This window comes from Macaca nemestrina, chromosome 2 (assembly GCF_043159975.1).
Source record: "Macaca nemestrina isolate mMacNem1 chromosome 2, mMacNem.hap1, whole genome shotgun sequence".
Lineage (NCBI taxonomy): Eukaryota > Metazoa > Chordata > Mammalia > Primates > Cercopithecidae > Macaca > Macaca nemestrina.
Window position 1 is genome coordinate 114,154,213 of NC_092126.1, and position 13,450 is coordinate 114,167,662.

At 52.4% G+C, this 13,450-nt stretch overlaps 1 protein-coding gene across 5 annotated transcripts in view; it reads left to right on the forward strand.

The window, feature by feature from the left end:
* LOC105480500 (MAPK activated protein kinase 3) overlaps positions 1 to 13,450 on the forward strand; it is a 37,992-nt gene that overhangs the window by 21,617 nt on the left and 2,925 nt on the right. For 4 of the 5 annotated variants that reach the window (XM_011739475.3, XM_011739476.3, XM_011739477.3 and 1 more), the window contains 6 exons: positions 7,127 to 7,266; positions 8,520 to 8,584; positions 9,074 to 9,153; positions 11,485 to 11,608; positions 12,775 to 12,850; positions 13,205 to 13,329. In XM_011739475.3, coding sequence (XP_011737777.1) covers positions 7,127 to 7,266; positions 8,520 to 8,584; positions 9,074 to 9,153; positions 11,485 to 11,608; positions 12,775 to 12,850; positions 13,205 to 13,329 — 610 coding nt within the window. The remainder of the gene's footprint in view (positions 1 to 7,126; positions 7,267 to 8,519; positions 8,585 to 9,073; positions 9,154 to 11,484; positions 11,609 to 12,774; positions 12,851 to 13,204; positions 13,330 to 13,450) is intronic. The other variant, XM_071091771.1, reaches the window with a different exon arrangement.

Below are 13,450 nucleotides of genomic sequence, written 5' to 3' on the forward strand. Positions count from 1 at the left end.
TGGGCTTGGTCACCTTCTTTTTTTTTGAGACGGAATCTTGCTCTGTCGCCCAGGCTAGAGTGCAGTGGTGTGATCTCCCCTCACTGCAAGCTCCACTTCCTGGGTTCACGCCATTCTCCTGCCTCAGCCCCCTGTGTAGCTGGGACTACAGGCGCCCGCCACCAGGCCCGGCTAATTTTTTTTTTTTTTTTGTATTTTTAGTAGAGATGGGGTTTCACCGTGTTAGCCAGGATGGTCTTGATCTCCTGACCTCGTGATCCGCCCATCTCTTGGTCACCTTCTTGCACAGGCTGTCCTAGGTTGAGTTGTAGCAATAAGACCCCCCAATGTTTCTTGGGCACCTCTCTGTGGCCAGTTCTCTGCTAGGTACTTTGGAGAAGTAGAAAATATTAGATGAACAAATGGACAGATGGATAAATCCTGTTCTCTGCGAGTTCAAAGTCAACATTGCAGAGACTGGAGACACACATATGCCCATGGGCCCACACACCCACTCCCATACGCCCCACACACCCATGCACACACCCCTACACATGGATGTACACATGCATGCACACACTCATGTTCCCACACACACACATGCCCCCACATACCCTCCTCATACCCCTACATATGCACACACCCACTCACCGATGCACTCATTTATTTCAGAACAAGCTTCCCCAGTTTGTGCAAGCTGTGGATTTGACCAGTGCCTCTCCAACTTGGGGCCACCCCCTCCTCTCATCTCCCCTCAGGGAGGGGTTGTCTGGGTGCTCTCTCAAAAGTCCTGTTCTCCTTCCTTCTCCAGCCTTGCCATCCTGTAGCCAGGTGGCCACAGGGCAATGACTTCATCCTCCTGAGCCTGTGTTTCCTCAATTTGTAAATTGGGGCTAATGGTTCCCACCCTGCTTGCCTCACAGGGTGGTGCCAAGGATTCCCATGAGATAAGGGACAGCAGAGTGTTTTGTAAACTGCAAATTGTTTTCCAAACAGGCAAATGGTGCTGTAGTTTTCCCAGCTATGGAACTCAAGAATTCCTCCACCCACAAGTAAACCGTGTCCTTGCAAGGGTGGGAAGGGACATAGTAGGGTGATAGTGAGGGGCCTGGCCTGTTTTGAGGCCCCCACATTCCACCTGGTGATGCTAGAGGGGCACTAGCCCTTCTGCTCTCAAATTTTGCTGGGACTCACTAGCTGGTGAAGTCAGTAGGGGTCTTGGCCTCTGGCTGCTGGCTCTGGGGGCAAGAAAGAGAATCTGGCAAAGGAGGATGAGGGGAGAAGGGGGAAGTGAAAACCAGTACATCAAAGCCTGAGGCCTGCGGTCACTCGCTAAAGGAAATGTCATCTCAAATTCAATGCTCATTGAGCTTCAGTGGGGACCCACACCTCAGGTGCATGGCCAGGAATCCCCTTCTTCAGGAAGAAGCGCAGTTTCCACCTCACAGGGGTGTATGTGTGTGTATGTCTGTGTGTGTGTGGTGAGTGTGTGTGTCTGTGTGTACCTACTGGGCACTAGCTAGAGCTGTGGAGCTGCCCAAGTGCCATCACAGACCCTCCAGTTCTGATGGACCGCTGGGGAGCTCAGGGAACATAGGAGAGGAGTGAGGCAAGGGTAGGGGCCTGTTGGGTTGTCAGAAGTCCCCTCCTATCTTCTTCTTCTTTTTTTTTTTTTTTTTGAGACAAAGTCTCATTCTGTCGCCCAGGCTGGAGTGCAATGGTGCAATCTCGGCTCACTGCAATCTCTACCTCCCAGGTTCAAGCCGTTCTCCTGCCTCAGCCTTCCAAGTAGCTGGGATTACAGGTGTGTGCCACCACACCTGGCTAATTTTTTGTATTTTAGTAAGATGCGGTTTCACCGTGTTGGCCAGGCTGGTCTCAAACTTCCGACCTCAGGTGATCCTCCCGCCTCGGCCTCCCAAAGTGTTGGGATTACAGGCATGATCCACCGTGCTTAGCCCCCTCCTATCTTCTTGTCTTCCCAGCTGTGACTGGGAACCATGACATCATTGCCCATTCCAGGTAGCCCCTAGTGGGCTCAGGCATGTGGTGTGGAGGCCATGGGGACCCAGAGGCTGCTCCATGGGGGCAATGATGTGGGAGTGGTACTATGGTAGGTACTTTGCAAGGAACCCCTGTCTAGAAGTCCGCCTTGTTACCCACTTCTCTCCCCCACCCTATGTAGCCCAAGCCCTACAACTTAACACTGGGGAAACAGAGGCCCAGAGAGGAAAAGGGATTGGCCTAAGGTCATACTGAGAATAGGGATAAAACCTGGGCCTCCTGTGTCCTGGCTCTGTGCTCATTCTCATACCTGGGAAGATGGAGCTCTTACTTTGGGACATCTTTTGTGAAGAGTAGTGTGGAGTCATGTACCTATGTGAAGGAGGTCAACTTGCAGCAATGCCTTGTGGAATGGAGCAGTCATGATGGGCTCCCTGGAAGAGGAGGTGAAGCCTGGTTCAACAGAGCGGGTAGGTGAGGTACAGGCTGCCCTTGGGCAGCAGGGAGAAAGTTTGGCCAGGTTGTCATGTCTCCCATTTATTGAGCCTCACTGGGGCCTCCTCAATTTAATCTTTTTTTTTTTTTTTTTTTTTTTTTTTGAGACGGAGTCTCAATCTGTCATCTAGGCTGGAGTGCAGTGGTGCGATCTCAGCTCACTGCAACCTCCGCCTCCCAGGTTCAAGTGATTCTCCTGCCTCAGCCTCCTGAGTAGCTGGGGTTACAGGTGCACATCACCACACTGGCTAATTTTTGTATTTTTTAGTAGAGACGGAGTTTTGCCATGTTGGTCAGGCTGGTCTCGAACTCCTGACCTCGTGATCCACCTGCCTCGGCCTCCCAAAATGGTGGGATTACAGGCGTCAGCCACCACGCGCAGCCAATTTAATCTTATCTTGTCCTCATGATAGGTTGTGAGAGGTTTTTCCCCTCATCCTTACTCTATAGATTTATTAAATCTACCAATATTAACAGGTGCAGTGGCTCATGCCTGTAATCTCATTGCTTCGGAAGCCAAGGCAGGAGGATCACTTGAGCCTAGGAGTTCGAGACCAGCCTGGGCAACATGATAAAACCCCGTCTCTACAAAAAAAAAAAAAAAAAAAAAAAAAAAAAAATTAGCCATGTGTGGTAGCATACACCTGTGGTCCCAGCTACTTGGGAGGCTGAGGTTGGAGAATCATTGAGCCCAGGAGATCAAGGCTGCAGTGAGCTATGATTGTGTCACTGCACTCCAGCCTGGATGACAGAGCAAGATTCTGTCTCAAAAAGAAATCTACAACTATTACCTGAGTTAGTGCTCTGTGTCAGGCCCTGTATCCCCGTACTGGGACCTAGAGGTGGCCAGGCAGACTGACCCTGCCCTGTGGGCCCACAGTCTGATGAGGGATCAGCCATGTGATTTGGGGCCAATTACTTTCTCTCTCTGTGCCTCAATTTCTCATCCAAAAAGTGGCGATAATGAAGTCCTTTCCTCCTAATGTTTATAAAGTACCCCAAACAGAGCCAGGCACATTGAAAGTACAATATCTGTATGTGTGTGTTTGCTTAAAGAGTTATCAAAGGAACAAGCTAATTGCAGGTTGTGAGCAAGTGCTGCACAGGAAGTAAAAAGGGCAATGATGTGAGAGCTTTCTGGGGAGCTAGGAATGTTTTCCATCTTGATGGAAGTTTGGGTCCCAAGGGTGTGTGCAATCGTCAAAACTCATTGAATTGGACCCTTGAGACCTGTGCATTCTACTATATGTCAATTACACCTCAATAAACGAAGCATATATTGAAAGAAAGAAAAACAAAGGATGAAGAGGGAGGGCTTCTGAGATGAGATGACATTGAGGTGTACCACATTGAGGGGAGACCTGGAGGAGGAGAAGGCTCTGGCTAAGGGGAAGGAAGATGAGAAAACTGAGGCTCTAGGAGGTTTTGGGCTATGCTCATGTTCAACTCAAGGGGTCAGGAGATAGCTTAGGAGATTTCTTGGCAGCTGGACCTGGGCCCAGGCTGAGGGGTCTGTCTCCTGTGATGTGCTCTGTAGAGAGGCCAGTGGGGCATTTATTATATTTTCCGGAAACAGCCCTCCCCCCTGCCCCTGTGCCTATTTTCAGGGCTTTGGCACTTGTAGAAGGACTATTTTAATCCATGTGGGAAATGGGTTCCTAAATATGGACGCAGTGGGGCAGGAAGCCTCGAGAGGCTCCAGCTCAGGGCAGCTCCACCTGCTCCTCTACCTCAGCAAAGCACAGGCTACAGGCCCAGGCTGGAAGGCTCTCTGGCGGCTCCTTGGCCATCGATCACCCTCCCTCTCTCCCTCTCTCCCTCCAGTCCTGGGCCCATCCTCCCATCCTTTGTTTGCTCAGGAGCCCAGTGTTTCCTGCCAGGCCCCAGCCAGGGACCCCCAGCTGAATTTGACCTGCCTCTGTCCTCAAGCTGCTCCCAGGCTGATAGGAGGAACAGAGGCAAAACCAGTAAGAAAGGTACTGGGAGGATTTTCCACAGAGAGAGAGAGAGAGAGATTGATTGATTGATCTGAATTGAGCCCTGAAGATTCCTCAAAAAGAGGGAGTTGATCCAACAGAGAAGATGAGGCAAGAATGCACATGACAGGGACCAGCACAGGCCTAGACGCAGAGGCCTGGGGGAGTAAGGCCTGTTTGGGAACAGCACATGTATTTTTCTGGCCAGAACAAAGTGGTTTTGGCCCAGAGGTAGCAGGAAGTGAGGTGGGAAAGGAAGGTAAGCCCTGCGTGCTGGGGGAGGACATTTATCTGGAATACGTGAGGAAGTGTCTGTGGCCACAGGTGGATTACAGTCATAAAGGGAGAGGCAGGGCTGAGGACCCTACTGAAAGCATTCCAGCTGTGAGCTCGGGCTTTTAAGAGAGAAGAGGAGGATTCTGATGTGGGAGTGAGATGCCACAAGATGGGGAGTGAGGAGGGAGTGTGGGAGCCAGCCTGCTAGGCCTGAGAGGAGATGGTTAGGTCAGGCTGGGGAGGAGGGGATCAGGCAGGGGGAAGGGGAGGAGGCAAAGAAGGAACCAGGTGCAGGGAGGGAGGATGGTGCCTCTTGGCTCCTATGGCTGAGGATTGGGGTACCCCCAGCTAGAGCCACCCCAGGACATGGTGGAGGTGAGTTGGGGGCACTGAGCTTTCTGGTGTCAGCGCTGAGGAAGAAGCTGGTGATTGGGAATTGTGCGGACACCAACCTGAGGGGTGTTCTGGAAGGCAAGGGCAGCATAAGCAATGATCCACAGTGTCCAGGCAGGAGCATCTGCCCACAGCAGCCTTGACACATACCCCCAGCCTGCTCTGGGTAATGGAGCAGGGGCACAGAGCTGCTGGAGGGCTTATCCAGACCCTGGCTCTCTATATTCCTTGCACTGCCTGTATTCCCAGGCTAGAGTTGACGGGAGCAGCTCCAGAAAAGGAGGGACAGCCAAAGGGCAGCAGGCTCGAGAAACCATTGCCTGCCTCTCCCCTCTCTGGGACACTGCCCTGCCCCAGTTTGTCTTTACCTAGAGAGGGTGTGTGGTCCCAGAGCCTGCCCCCAACAGTGCCCTGTGTAAAGTGGCCTGGCTGTCCGCATCCTGCAGAGGAGGAAATTAAGGCTGGGGCAGCCCAGGGTCCTACGGATGCTGAGCAGTGCTGATCTGAGCCCCAGTCTTGAGCATCAGCCCTGGTCCCCAGCCCTCCTCCATTAGGAAACACAGTGTCATGGCTGGTCCTTGAGTGAGCAACCCTTTTGGGGAGTGGCTTGTCCCTGCTGTCCCTATTCTGGGCCATCTCCTCATGCATGCTGACTTCTTCTCCTCCTACAGCAGGGCCACTGTGAGACCTTGTTCTTTTGTGGTGCTGGTTGGCAGCCACAGTCCAGGGCTGAGTTAACCCAAGCAAGGATCCTGATGCCTGCCCACCGGATGCTTGCCTTGCTGGGATGCACCCTGTGGGAATGACTCTGCTATTACTCCATTTTACAGAGTTGTGGGCTGCAGCTTGGAGCTGTGAATGTTTGCCTGAGGTCACACCGAGTCATTGGAGGAATTCAATCCCAAACCCACATCTCACTCCACTCAGCTGTCATCTCCTTCAACTAGGGTCCTCCCTGCCCCCAGTCTCTACCTCTGGGTCCTCACCGGAGATCTGTAAGCATGGGATGAGGGTGGAGGCTAGGCAGCTAGGTCACCTTGAGATGGCCCCACCTCTCTCACAGCGGGATGACATTGTTGCCCTGGTATTGTATAGCAGCTCCCAGGCAGGCTACAAAGTTACCTTGGGAGCTGGGGACTGACTGGGCGGTCATGACCAAGCAACTCATTTTAGAAGCACTTTACTTGGTAGTGACAGTTTTGTTCTTGCTCCCACTCCTGGAGAATTTGAAGTCTTAATTACTTTTACCCCTACAGGAGTGTGGCCTTGTCTCCCTCCACTCTGGGCCAGTTTCTTTGTGGGAGATAGATTGACAGACACAGGCCTCAACCTCTCCTGCAGGAAGTCTTCCTTCCCACTCCAGCACTCTCCTGATCATGCTGCGGCCTGTAGGGCAGATTTGTGTGTTAGTGCACCCTCTCCCCTCCCCAGCCTTTCCCCAGCACCTTCTACATCTACACTTATGTTTCTCATAGATGTGCTGGGTGAGAATCACAAGGGAGGCACCAAGGGCCTACTATGTGCCAGGTGCTATCCTGTTCAATTTACATGTACAATTTCCAACCCTAGCCTAGGAAATAGAACAACTGTGTCATCCTCATTGTAAAAATGAGGCTCAAGGGATGTGTGGCCCCTGGCTTGAGGTCCCATGGCTGCTGTGTGATTAGAGTGGGGTTATAAAACCCACTCAATTTCCATCTTATTTGCAGTCCCTGAGAAGGGAGGCAAGGGCTTCTTTGGCCTCTGAGCCCCTCGAAGCAGTCAGCCACCTCTCAGAGACTCCTTGAACTACCTGCCAAGCTGCTTGAGCCCAGGACTGACCCTCAAGTCCAGAGGCTCATTGGACCACAAGTCAGAGAAACCTGGATTCAAATTCTCATTCTGCTCCTTATAAGCTGTGTGACCTGGGGCAGGTCACAGGCCTCTGAGCTTATATGTTTTTGTCTGCAAAGTGATGGTAGAGGGCTCTGAGCCTGATGCTTTCTACGCCCACCCACCCACAGCTCCTATATGACAGCCCCAAGGCCCGGCAGGAGGTAGACCATCACTGGCAGGCTTCTGGCGGCCCCCACATTGTCCGCATCCTGGATGTGTATGAGAACATGCACCATGGCAAGCGCTGTCTCCTCATCATCATGGAATGGTATGCTGGCCTGCCCTGTCTCCATACCCCCTCGGCATCCCTGTGGCCCCCAGGCTCCCTGCCATGCTTCTAGAGACTTTCTTTGTTTTCCAGGTAGCAGATCTGGATGCCACTGTAGCCCCTGAGGGGCAATGGAGCAGGCAGCCACAGGCCCTGCCTGTGGATCTATGGAGTTGGCCATAAGGACATTCCCTCAAGGGTGGACAAGAAACCATAGGGGTTAATATGGCCTCCCTGAGTGTGATTTCTACTCTGTGAGGAGGCCTAGAAGAGCTGTCAGAGAAGCCTCCCAATCCCTGAATATGGATGGATGGGGGATGTGGGGAAGAACAGGACCCACACAGTTCCCTCAACTTTCTCTCCTTTTGACCTGGATATGTGCTCCCATGGTCCCACCAGGAATTGGGTGCTTGGGGCCTAGAACCAGGAGCCAGCAGCCTGCTCCACCCTGGGCTTCTTTCTGTAACACCGTGGCTCAGCACCAGCTGTCCTTGGACTCTGGGTCCCCAGCTCCTCCCTGTCTGCCTTTCAAGTCCCCCCTTCCTGTACTGGTTAGCCAGTTCTTCAGATTTGGGGTTCAGATCCTGCCTCTGCTACCCACTAGCTGTGTGACCATGGGCAGCTCTTAACCTCTCTGAATCTCTGTAACTCACATGTAAGATGTGGAGAAGATCTTAATGTAGCATTTACCGTGTGATTGACTCCATTCTACGTGGCCCATGTGTATTGCATATTCAATCTGCATGACTATGGGGTTGGTGTTGTCATGCCTATTATACAAAAGAGACAGCTGAGGCACAGAGAGGTGAAAGAACCAGCCCAGGATCACACAACAGCACTCATGAAATGTGGATCCCAGGGCATGGCACATAGTAGGTGCCCAGAGAACAGTGGTCATATGATGATAATTAACATCTCATCCCACATTTGGGGAAACAGAGACTTGAATAGGGTTGGGAGTACCCAAGCCCTCACAGTCAGGTAGGGGCCGTGCCACTGGGAACACACAGGCTTCTTGGCAGGGATCAGAGCCCACCACCCTCTTCTAGTTCCAAGAGTTCAGTTCAAGCCACCCAAGCTGACAACCCACCATGCACCAGGTTCTGCAAGGGACAGGGAGGGTGACAGTGGCTGTTCAGTAGGGGAGGACCAGAGTGGTAGGGCTTGAAGCCTGGTCCTGTGATTTGGGGCAGGGGCAAGGGTACGATGATGTGCAGTTTCCCCCTCTCTGCTTATAGTCACCTCTTTTACAGCATGGAAGGTGGTGAGTTGTTCAGCAGGATTCAGGAGCGTGGCGACCAGGCTTTCACGGAGAGAGGTATGTGCATGTAGCTGGACCAGCAGGAGGATTCAGGGTGAGAGGTATGGACCAGAGAGTTGTGTGTGATGCTGGGCAAGACCCTGTTCCTCTCTGTGCCTCAGTCTTCCCATCTGAATAAGAAAGGGTGGGACTCAGTGTCCAACCCCACAAGGGACTCTCTGAGTCTTAGACACTTTGTCGAAGATGGACTCTCTATGGCTTTGGGATGGAGGCCTCAAAGCCTCTTGGTGCTGCCTTGCAGTTGAGCTGGGGAGAGGTAGTTCAGGACTGAGGAAAGAAGTTTAGATGGGTTGGGGGTATCCTCGGAGGAAACTGGGGTATCTGGGGTGGGGTAGACATCCCGGGATAGAGAACCTGGATAGCAGGAGTGCTGTCACTGTCTTCTTGTCTTGTGCTGGCCAGCTAGACTGTGTCCAGGAGGGATGATAGGGTGGGAGCTTGACCTTTGACTGGCATCACTGACCCCCTCCTCTTCTGTTTCTGCAGAAGCTGCAGAGATAATGCGGGATATCGGCACTGCCATCCAGTTTCTGCATAGCCATAACATCGCCCACCGAGATGTCAAGGTGAGGCTCTAGGATTCAGGTTGGGGACCCAGGGAAGAGGATATTGTCACACTCCACAATCCCTGATGGCATCCAGGACCCACTGGGTGGAGGCCATATTCCATAGTCACATTCAAAGCATCCGCTCTGTGTCCCAGACTGCTCTTCTCAGCCTCTTCTCTGGTTTCAGCATACTCATTCTGTTCTCACCAGATGGGTCCCCTTGTTTCTTTCAAACACTGAGTAATCCCAATAGTAATAAGAATAACCAAGTGCCTGCCTGAAGCTAGCAGGCCCTGACAAGCAATCTCATTTCATTCTCACCCAGCCTTGTGAGACAAGTGCCATTACCCATTTTACAGATGAGGAAAACAAGGCTCAGAGAAAGATTAAGTGACATGCCCAGGGCTGTGTAGTTGCTGCACTGGGATTCATTCATTCATTTGTTCACTTGTTCAGCAAGAAATTTTGTGTGCATGCAACCTCAGGAAGGGGCTGCCTGATGCTGTTGGGATTTTTTGTTTTGTTTTGTTCTGTTTTCTTGAGACAGAGTCTCACTCTGTCACCCAGGCTGGAGTGCAGTGGCACGATCTCGGCTCACTGCAGCTTCTGCCTCCCGGGTTCAAGCGATTCTCCTGCCTCAGCCTCCCAAGTAGCTGGGACTACAGGCACCCGCCACCACACCTGGCTAATTTTTGTATTTTTCGTAGAGATGGGGTTTCACCATGTTGGCCAGGCTGGTCTTGAACTCCTGACCTCAGGTGATCCACCTGCCTCGGCCTCACAAAGTGCTAGGATTACAGGTGTGAGCCACTGTACCTGGCCCTGTTGGGGCTTTTGTGAAGTCACAGCCATAGCTTTGATAGATCAGGCCCTCTGATACCAGCATTTTAAGGGAAAGAAGCCATTTGCTGAGCACTGGAGGAAGGAGTAGAGATAGTGCCAGTTGTTGGGCCACCTTCCAGTCTTGAGGCTGGAAGGTCAGCTCTCCAAATTTCCTATCCTGGGAGAACTGGGTCTTAGAGGTCATCTGGATCAGATGGATGAAATGCAAACCAAGGCACTCTGCATGTACAGCACACACATGCACGTGCACACATAAGCATGTGTGAGCACTATCAGAGCAGAGTCTGCTTCTCCTGGACCCTCTGCCCCAAGCCTAGAACATTACCTTCCTTGGTTTAGTTCCTCCTCAGACTGGGCAGAGGCGAGCTGAGGTTCTAGTTGCTGCATCAGGTCCTCCCTCTGGCTGAGCACCACAACCTGTAAATCCTTGCTTTACTTGGACCCTGGCTTCTTTTTTTTCCCAAAGAGAGAAAAGCCTTCTGCAGAGAAGATTCCCTTGAATAGACTAAAACTGCTTTTCTGTTTTTATCACAATTTTTATCACAATTGAGAAGGTCAGATCTTCTCAAACAGAACCTGAGAAATAGCATCCATTGGTTCTAAACCACCACCCCATCCTTCTAACAACACCCCATCCTTCTACCCCAGCTCTGCTTGGGGGTCTCTTCTGCTCCTCTCCATGGGCCTATATCCTACCCATTCATTAAAAACCGGTTTCAGGGACAGACCTCCCCACTGCCCTCATCTGCCAGGCCCCTGGCTACTCCTGGGACACAGGAAGATTGCCCCTGTGCAGCTCCTGGGGTCTGAGCAACCAGGGCCTTCTCCCCTAAGCAACCTCAGTTGGGGCTGTCCTTCTAGCCCTGTAGGATTCACTCTGGGCTGGGTATGGGACATGTGCTTGGCAACACTGACTTATGAGCAGCCTGCCTTCCCCTAGCACCCTTGCTATAGCATTTCATGGCAATGTCACCAACTCAGGATCAGAAGTTCCTGCCCCGAGACTTTCTTTTTTTTTTTTTTTTTTTAAGACGGAGTCTCGCTCTGTCGCCCAGGCTGGAGTGCAGTGGCCGGATCTCAGCTCACTGCAAGCTCCGCCTCCCGGGTTTACGCCATTCTCCTGCCTCAGCCTCCCGAGTAGCTGGGACTATAGGCGCCCGCCACCTCGCCCGGCTAGTTTTTTGTATTTTTTTTTTTTTAGTAGAGACGGGGTTTCACCGGGTTAGCCAGGGTGAAGAAGTTCCTGCCCCGAGACTTTCTATGGCACTTGGTCATTCACAGCCTTGGCTGAACACCTGCCTTGCTTCCCCTTTTGTGAATGCAGGTAGCACCTTGGGTTTCTCTATATTTGACCCATGTTGGTGGGCAAGGCCCAGGTCTTTTTATAAATGGACCTGGCTCCTTCTGCACTGGGATGGAGTTGGGGAGTCTGGCTGAAGATCACCTTGGGGCTCTGCTCCTGCCTGGTTCCTAACTCCAAACCAATGTTTTCTCTTTCTGGCCCAGCCTGAAAACCTGCTCTACACATCTAAGGAGAAAGACGCAGTGCTTAAGCTCACCGATTTTGGCTTTGCTAAGGAGACCACCCAAAATGCCCTGCAGACACCCTGCTATACTCCCTATTATGTGGGTGAGTCCTTGGGACATGATTTGTAACTCCTCACCCCAACTTATACAGCTGTATTGTAGGGTAGCCGGTGGGTTGCAGAAAACAAAGGGTTAAAGCCCAGCAAGGAGGGAGGGGGAGAATTCTGTCTGCATGGAGGCGGGTGCCGTGGGGGGCCGGAGGCTGCAAAAATATTCTCCCAAACTTCAGCTTCTGCTTTTGAAAATAGATCCAGGAAAATTCTGGCTGTGGCCTGTGAGCTGAATGACATCACAGCAGCTCTAAATATATATGTGATAAAAGGCTGCCATCAGCTCGGGACGGAGCCCAACCACGGTTGTTTTTCTCTAGTTTTTGTCTTCCTGGGATTCATATTCAGAAAGCGGGCAGGCATTTCCTCCTAACCTGGAGGGACAAAGGGTACCAGTCACCTGCTTCGTGGGAGAGAGTCACTAAAGCCAGGGCTTGGAGGTGTGCACATACTCATGTTTCCTGGAAAAGTTCCTTGCCCTTCTGCAAGTGGGCAACCCCCAGATCTGAAAATGCTCCTTGCCAAAACTGCCCCCTAACCTGAGAGTGGGCTGATGACAGAGGGCTTTTCTTCCTCAGAAGAGGTCTTCCTGGAGGGCTGCTGAAGGGGTGGGAAGCTCCCTGAGATAGTTGAAATGGCACTCTGTTAACTAGGATGTGTTTTGCAGTATTTTAACTTAGAAATCTTAGAGCCTACCCACCTCATTGCACAGGGAAGACAGGCCCCATGGATTGGTAGCCAAGCTGATGATGGAATGCAGAGCCTTGCCCCTGGTTTCTCCTTGCCTGTGACCTAGGCTGTGCATTCTGGGAGGCAAGGGACACAGGACAGCTGGCAGGCCAAGACCCTCTCACCTACGGCAGTTTCCCACCAAGCCCCAGACTGGCCTTCTCTTATTTCACCAAGGTTGAGACTGGCAGACGGGCCCAGGCCCAAGGGAGCTAGGGGTATGTCTGAAAGTGGTTGATTTTTTTCCGGGAGCTTTCTCCTCCCCTAGCTTCACACACGTGCTGCCTTTCCAAAAGGTGCCAGACGCCAGTCTGCTCTGCCCTACCTCCCAGCCCAGGTACCTGCTCCCCACCTCGCCCAGGCTTCAGGCTTCTGCCTGGGCTCTAAGACCCTTGGGTCTGAGAGCCCTGATGTCCCTCTGCCCTGGCAGCCCCTGAGGTCCTGGGTCCAGAGAAGTATGACAAGTCATGTGACATGTGGTCCCTGGGTGTCATCATGTACATCCTGTGAGTACCTTCCCCACCTCCTGCCTCCATCTTCTGTCCTCACCCCCACTGTGAGCCCTCAGGACCACTTCTGTCCCCCTACCCCCATGTCCTTGGTGAGGGGCTTGTGTGTGTCACTCCTCATGCAGGCTGCCCTTCCCTTTTGGTCATGGGACACCACTCCTTCAGGTGCCTGAGGGTCTCCCCATGCCAAGGGCTGATGGCATTCCTGGGATATGCCTGGGAGTCTGGAGGGCTGGTATTATTGCCATGGTGTCTGGTTGCCTGTCTCCCCAGTCAGGGACTTTTGAGGGGAAATGGGTCTACCCTGGCACTGGTCCCACCCTATGCCAAATGACTTACCCCTTCCCCCAGCCTTTGTGGCTTCCCACCCTTCTACTCCAACACGGGCCAGGCCATCTCCCCAGGGATGAAGAGAAGGATCCGCCTGGGCCAGTATGGCTTCCCCAACCCTGAGTGGTCAGAGGTCTCTGAGGATGGTGAGTGAACCTCTCTGTCCCAGCCTGGCCCCTGCAGCTTTCATTCTGGGAAACATCACTTTGGTGTCAAACTGACCTGTGTTCAAATCTTGGCTCCCCCTCTTCCCAGCTATGGGATCCT